This window comes from Egretta garzetta, unplaced genomic scaffold (assembly GCF_000687185.1).
Source record: "Egretta garzetta isolate BGI_Z169 unplaced genomic scaffold, ASM68718v1 scaffold62, whole genome shotgun sequence".
Lineage (NCBI taxonomy): Eukaryota > Metazoa > Chordata > Aves > Pelecaniformes > Ardeidae > Egretta > Egretta garzetta.
In genome coordinates this window covers 638,821-646,141 of record NW_009258947.1, presented here as the reverse complement: position 1 = coordinate 646,141, position 7,321 = coordinate 638,821, and the positions used below count along the sequence as shown (strand labels likewise).

At 39.3% G+C, this 7,321-nt stretch overlaps 1 protein-coding gene across 4 annotated transcripts in view; it reads left to right on the top strand.

Moving 5' to 3' along the window:
• The window catches only part of ARHGEF10 (Rho guanine nucleotide exchange factor 10), a 101,050-nt gene that overhangs the window by 17,462 nt on the left and 76,267 nt on the right, over positions 1-7,321 (top strand). For 3 of the 4 annotated variants that reach the window (XM_035889909.1, XM_035889907.1, XM_035889910.1), the window contains exons 2-6: positions 1,705-1,875; positions 3,215-3,511; positions 4,764-4,830; positions 5,816-5,895; positions 7,053-7,109. In XM_035889909.1, coding sequence (XP_035745802.1) covers positions 1,705-1,875; positions 3,215-3,511; positions 4,764-4,830; positions 5,816-5,895; positions 7,053-7,109 — 672 coding nt within the window. The remainder of the gene's footprint in view (positions 1-1,704; positions 1,876-3,214; positions 3,512-4,763; positions 4,831-5,815; positions 5,896-7,052; positions 7,110-7,321) is intronic. The other variant, XM_035889908.1, reaches the window with a different exon arrangement.

Genomic DNA, 7,321 nt, shown 5'->3' with positions numbered 1-7,321 from the left:
TAAGCAGTCTAGAGCTGTGGTTTGTGTGGGTTTTATCATAAAGATACAGAACGTGTCCTGGATGGTGGAGAAGCTGATAGTATCATCATGACTCAGGAGATCCAGTTGTCCTTGTAAGACTTTGTTTTTCATACTGTGCTACCTGAAGCAGGGGTTGGGGGAGGGGGGAACTCTATCAACTTCATGTATGTTTTATAAGATATTTGTGTATTTACATATTTATCTGTTTTATTATTATTTTATGATCATTTAAAAACTGACCTTTTATTATTAAAATCTTATATTATTATTAAAAACCTAATTTATGCTATAGTTATGTGGGGGTTTTATAACATTTTTAAGATGTTATTGAACACCTATGTAAAAGGTAGGTATCAACCATGGGCTTGAGGAGGAGCTTGGGAGGAAGGTCAGCTGGGCCACAAAAATTCCACAGATGACATTTCTGCCTCAAGGGGACCTCTGATAAGAGTTTTTCCTTCAGAAGGTGTGAGGGCAGCTAAGGCAGGTCGAGGGAGGGAGGGAGCGATGAAGCACTTTTGTTTCGAGGAGCTGCAGTGAGGGCTTTTGGAAGCAGGGCAGAGGCTGGTGGGTTTGGGCATCCCTCCCTGCAGCTGCTCTGGCTATCCCTCCTCTGTGCAGTGTCTCAAGCATTGGAACGGGCTGCCCAGGGAAGTGGTCAAGTCCCCATCCCCGGAGGTATTTAAAAGCTGGGTAGATGAGGTGCTTAGGGACATGGTTTAGTGGTGGGATGGCAGTGCTAGGCTAATGGTTGGACTTGATGATCTTAAAGGTCTTTTCTAACCTAAACTGTTCTATGATTCTGACAGAAGCTTTGGATGCTGCAGGCAGGCTTCTTGCAATGCGAACGCACAGCAAAGCCAGTGGTAGATAAGGCAGTGAGGGGTTTAAATCTTTGTGGGTTTTCGAGACTCCTACAGGCAAGAAAAATAGCACAGAGGGAAACTGCCCAGTACTTCTCCCCATGCTCCAGCCCCGTGTATGTTGCTAAATCTGTGCTGCAGGGTCTTCACAAGCAAAGACAAAAATACCCACCATGCTCCCACTTCCTAGACTTATTAGGGTGTAATTATTTCACCATTACTTCTTCAAAGGTAAGAACTAAAAAGTTAACCCCTCTACCTCCACCAAAGTGCACCTTGTGGGTGGTAATAGGGCTAGTAGCATGTTGCATAAGGTCATTGGTTTAAATCTATATCAGGTTGGTTTTCCTACTCCAATCTGCTCGTCTCTCGTGACTTGTGTGAAGAAGGTTACCGTCACTGGCATTTTGACACTGTTAGGAAAGAAGTGACTTAGAGTTTTTGAGTCAGAAAGGAAAAATTACTTGAAGTTTTAAAGTCCCAAAGTCCCCGTACAAATGAATTAATCTGTGAACTTTTCATATTTAAAGAATTGGCTGCTTAAGTGTTTTCCTAAAAATGTTTTTGTTCATTATGACAAAAGCAAGGGTATTTGCATTATCAGTTCTTAATTGCTTTCCAAGTAATTTCACTGTTTACGCTAAAGGATTTCTTGAAAACTGCATGGGGTTATCAACATGTCAAGGAGCTCTTGTTCTGTTCCAGTAACCTAAAAATCTAAGGGTTCATTGTCTAAGCTTCATTCGTAATGTGGAACATTTACTGGGACCATGAAATCATTATTAAGAGCAAACAACTAAAAGCGTATCTTTCTGCACAGTTCTAGAGCATGAACCAAAAGCCACTGGTACGAACGATGAAGAGGAGGACGAGGGAGAACAGTTTGACTTTGACAGTGGAGATGAGATACCAGAAGCAGACAGGCAAGCCCTTGTGCCGCCTCCTCCTGATCCTGGAGATAGTATAGAGCACCAAGAGGTTAATGCCGTAGGTAAGTCAGCCTGTTGGGCTGTGCCTCCACTAGGTTAAAGAGTCAAGACTGGTTATAGGATGCCTTTTCTTGACAGTGCAATAAAAATACTTGTAAAAAGGCGTTTCCATGGAAATACCATACAAGTGTTTTGAATATTCCTGCTAGTTACCCTTATTTGACAATTTGACAGTAGATTTGACAAGGCAAGTGACCATCACATGTAATTCCTGTGAGGTTTCCCATGCCAGTGTGAAATCCAAACCAATGGATTGGTCTCGGTCATGGTGCCATGCTACAGGAAAACTTTATGCCCTTGCAGCTTTAATGGCATGTGGATGGCTTGAGATAAGCTGCTTTCACAGCTAAGTTTGCTGTTTGCTGATCTTATGATGACGTGCATAAAAATAAATGGAGTCTGAATGTATGAATTTTTTTCACAAACAGAATTCTTATTTTATTAAACATTAAAATATTTGTTACAGCACACGCAGATGCTCCCAGTGTTGAGATATAGTCTGGAAATCGCTGTATTTGGTTCAAGTGGACAACTGATTTTGCTGACTTTGATCCAGTTTCCTTTTGTAAACGGAGTCATTGTTATGGCAATTAAAGATAGATAACTCTTCAGGTGACTGTGCAGTTTGACAACCTGGAACTTAAAACAACATCTTTCCCTGAAAATCTGTTGCTCACGCACCCCTTTTTGAAGTTGTACTTACAGCCCCAAAACTTTTGATCACTTGGGATGCAGTTGTGCAGCTCATTTCGGAGGAGCCTTTGGTTTGGCTGTACCTCAGCTTGTCTCAAGAAATACCAGGAACTTCATGTAACATAAAATAATTTATTTTGAAAGCGGAAAACTTGGAAAGTTATTTTCTTTCCCTTTTTTTAAACAGAGCATTTTCAGGACTGTTCTTTCAGGAGTGTCCCTCCAGTGAATGATTTTTCTCCTTGTGGCTATTCCTAAAATGTGTCTCATATTTGTGTTTATAAGATCCAAATTCATCTGGAATCCAGATCTTAACCTTCAGGGTTTAAGGCTGGCTTCATCCATGGGCTTCTGGCAAGCAAAAGAGGACCCTGGCTACTTGTCAGAAATCCTCCTATTCAGGGTTTAGAATCCAGTTACTGTTTTTCTGTAGGCATCCTTGTAACCCAGCTTGTTTTGCTGCTGTTGCATTCCTCATCAGTAAAATAGGGAGGATAACACTACTGTGTGGGAATTTTATGAGTCATAGATTGTAAGCAACTTGTATAGTAAGGATCATATCAGCGTTGAGGATATTTGCAAAGAGCAATATTAAGCAGCTTGAAAAGGTATGGAAAATAAAACTTTATTTTTTCGTTTAACTTTCAGCTAAAGGGGCTGATAGTTTAGAAAACAGTGAGAAGTTACGAACATCAGAACCTGCTGCGGAAGGCACTCCGGCCAAAGTAAACCCCTACTCAGTCATAAATATTTCACCAATCCAAGACAAGGATCCATCCTCCTCACCAGAACCAAGTCCTCAAGATGAATGTGCGAGTCCAAACTTGTCTGGTGGATATTCTGTTCCTGTCCCCTGTGGCTATGCTGTGCCATCTAATTTACCTTTGATACTGCCAGCATACTCCAGTCCTGTCATAATACGCAGTGTTTCTGTAGATGAAGAAGGTACTGTATTTACACACCTTACTTTATTTGAAGGGGTATCCTTGTTTAACTTCAGGTGCCTGTGCTGTTTTGTAAATGCTTGCGTAGCACTCAGCCTGGACGTCTGTGGGAGATTTTGTGTCAAAATAGGAAAAGAACTCTGTCCCACTGTATGAAGTAAAATTTCTTGTTAGACTTGGAACAAAAGTGTCAGTTTATTTAAAAAAAAAAAAAAAAGTTTCTACGGGACTCTGCTTGCTGTACTAGGATTGAGATACCTAAGAAAAGATGCATAAGAAAAAACAAATGTCCGGAGTTAGTTCTTTCTCAACCCTTCTTTAAGTTCATGATGCTTGACCTTTGTTTTGCTGGCACCGTATTACAACATACAGTACAAGGGAGGACTCTTGTCTTATCTTGCCATTAAGAATGATTAATGCTAATTCCCTTTTAATGTCATGAAATAATTTCCAGTGTTGAAGCCAAATGGTTTCTTCTCATACCTTATCATGCTTCATCTATGTCCTGGCAGAGGTCCTGTCCCTTTTACCTTTTCTATATGTGCTTCTGTTTGTTTGTTTGTTTATTTTCCAGTCCTTGTGGATTTAGAGTTGCTGTGGGATGTTTTCCTTGACAATTTGACAAATTCTGTTTGTCCTTTAGTATGATTTTAAGAAAAAAGAGGGAACTTGAAAGGGAAATTATGGATTGTTACAGAAACAGAAGCAATTCCCTATTTTGTAACTAGAATTGGCAAAGCTGACAGCTTAATGTCAGGAGAGCAGGAGGAACAGAAAGCTCCCTATATCCTGCCTTTTTCTTCTTTCTTGTTTTTTGAATATACTATTTTTTAGCCAGACAGCAATTCTACTGTAGTTCCATGTACTGTGATAACTTTTTTTTTGGCAGCCTTTGCTGTCTACCACTATTAGGAATATTGGCAAGTAAAGCAAATGTGTTTGTGTGGTTGCTATTACCTGTAGAGGAATATATGTTTGAGAGATTAGAATTAAATGCATCAGACATTGTAATTTCCTCTTACCAGCTCTTATACCAAATTGTTGTGTCTCTGAATTCTTTCATTTGCAAAAATAGATAGTGTGAAGAAACTTCTCAATTTTTTTTAGACACGTGTTTAAGAATAAAAATATTGTGTAGTAGGTTGTCATTAGCAAAACATAGTAAAATCATACCTAGTAAAAAACATACCGTTTGAACCATACTGATATTTTATTCCAAGCATTTTGCCAATTGTATTTTTTTTTCTACTTAGCAGGTACACAGTCAGCAACTGAAGAATGTCATTGTAATTCGGTAAACTCAGAGGAGCCTCAAAATAGGTAATTGCCAGTTCAGCATGTTTTAATGATCTGTAAAACCTTAATTCCTAAGAAAGCTTACATTTGATAAATATTTTATTTTTCTTGTGTGACGCTTCCACATTTGTTTATTTTCATTTTCTTAACTCCGTAACTCTGGTTGTGTACTAAAACCAGCACTGGTTGAGGTCTTGTATGTATAACTGTGCATGACTCTGTATAACTGTGCAGAAAAAAATCTTCCAATATGCTGTTTGTTGACCATTTCCCCTGTGTATCACCTGGCACTGGAAAAAAAAAAAAAACAACAGCTCCCAAAACCCCCAAAGCAAACCCAAACCAAAAAAAGAACCCCAACTCCATCATCTCTGTAGCTGTCCTTCAGATGGTTGTAGCTGCTGTTAGCTCACCCCGTAGCATCCTTTTCACCAGACTAAATAAGCTCCTTGTCTTCCACCTCTTTTCTTGTAGTCCCTGTGCTTTAGTCCCCGACTTCAATTTCTCCGCGTCTCTCTAGAGGTAGCTTCTCTAGATGTATCTTCAATTTCTCCACAACTCTCTAGAAGGGGGTGTTGGGAAGCCAAAACTGGACGTGTTGCTGCAGGTTCAGCCTCACCAGCACCAACCAGAGGAGGATAACAGTGTCACCAAGCCCAGTGGCTCCTGATGTAGCCCAGAATATCTTTAGTCTTATTTACAGTGAAAGAGCAGCTTTCACTTCACTGCTTTATAAGAGAGGGTTTTCTGTGTTTTGGTAGAAGAATTGAAAAGCAAAATATTTCTTGAGATTGAAGGGAAGTGTTTTCAATTTCTTGACTAAAACTGTCAGACTGTTAAGTAGATTATTAATCTCCTAATTACATACTGAAGCAGCGGTTTTGAGTAATCAGCAGCCTCAGAGTGGGAACTGGAAGGCAGCAAGATATTTATTGTCTTATCTTCATCTTTGTTTAAACACATTGTGGCATAGCTTTTAATGCTTTTATTTTATGGCCTTTTTTTCAAGTGAAGATAACCAGGCCAAGAGAGAGGATGATGTTCTGGCCAAGTGGGTTGCAGATCCTGCTAATACGGCATGGATGGAAAGTAAGTATCAGTGAGCACCAAAGTACAACTATAGAAGAAGGTCAGTTTTAAGTTGTGATTGACAGTATGTGTGTAGCTATATGCACAGGTAACTTTTACAGGAATGTCCACGTTCACTTTTGTTGTGTTTTTTCAGGTATGTTCCAGAACTGAGTTATACTAGTTAAAACATTCAGCAGTGTAACAAAATTGTGTATTTTAGAATAAAGTTAATGTTCAGTTTTCATGGAGTGCTTTTTGGAGTCTGTGGAATCATTCATCACTGTCTTAAGGGAATCATTTGGCTCCATCAATATGTGTACAGTGGAAATTTCTTCATGTTCAGTCTTCTCTGTGGCTGTATGTGAAATTGTTCTTTTCATGCAGTAATTGGCAAATAAGTTCTTGGAGAAGGCGGAACGGAAGGAATTGCCACTTTTTCTTAGTGTGTGCCCTTGGCTGGCAGCTGCATTTTAAACCAGAACAGAGACCGTGTGGTTTGAGGACATGTTATCCTGCCTGTTCTCAGCTGTCCCCACTGGGCTGGAGGTTCGTCTTACATGTAACTTTAAGTGACTGAAGAATTTGCATCCTTGTCCTGCCTCTTAATGTACTACAATGATCATTACATTGTTTAGTTTTGGTTCTTTTTTAAAAATGTATATTACAGCTTCTCTACAGCCGTTTAGTAAGGCAATGAGCAGCCCTTGACAAGCACAGAACATACCATAGTGTTGTAAAAAGGAGGGAGAAACGTTGGCTGTTGAAGTGGGTTTCTGTTTATAGGCTACCAAAGGTCATCATCATAAACAATGCAGATAAAACTGTGTGAAATTTCACAAATATCTTATACTGGTTTTGTGCATTATTACATTATTTGAATGATGATTAGATGTACTAGCAAAATGCCAGTGGAGAATGAGTCTTACCTCCCTTTTATCCATATGTGCCAATATAGCCAGAATTCTTTAGAATAGAATACAATATTTCTGTTGGAAGGCACCTACAGTGATCATCTAGTCCCACCACCTGACTGCTTCAGAGCTGACCAAAAGTTAAAATACGCTATTAAGGGCATTTTCCAAACGCCTCTTAAACACTGTTTGTTGGTCCCATACAAATTTTAGAGTGTTTCTCATTTGTTTTGGTTTTTTTGTTTTGTTTTGTTTTGCTTTTAGACCCAGATGAAGTAATTTACGATGATGTGCCAAGAGAAAATTCAGACTCTGAACCAGGTTTGAGGTCTTTGTATTACAGACCATGCTGAAAGCATTGTAATATGGAATTATGTGCATGTGTACTGAATAGATATGTTCATTAAGTACCTAAAATATATGTAAATGGAATTAACACTGTGTCAGTAATCGGCAGGTCTTGCAAAGTTCAGAATTAAAGTAATTCTTGAAAGACAGTCTTGCAGCAGGGCTTCTGCACCCCTCTTCTTCGA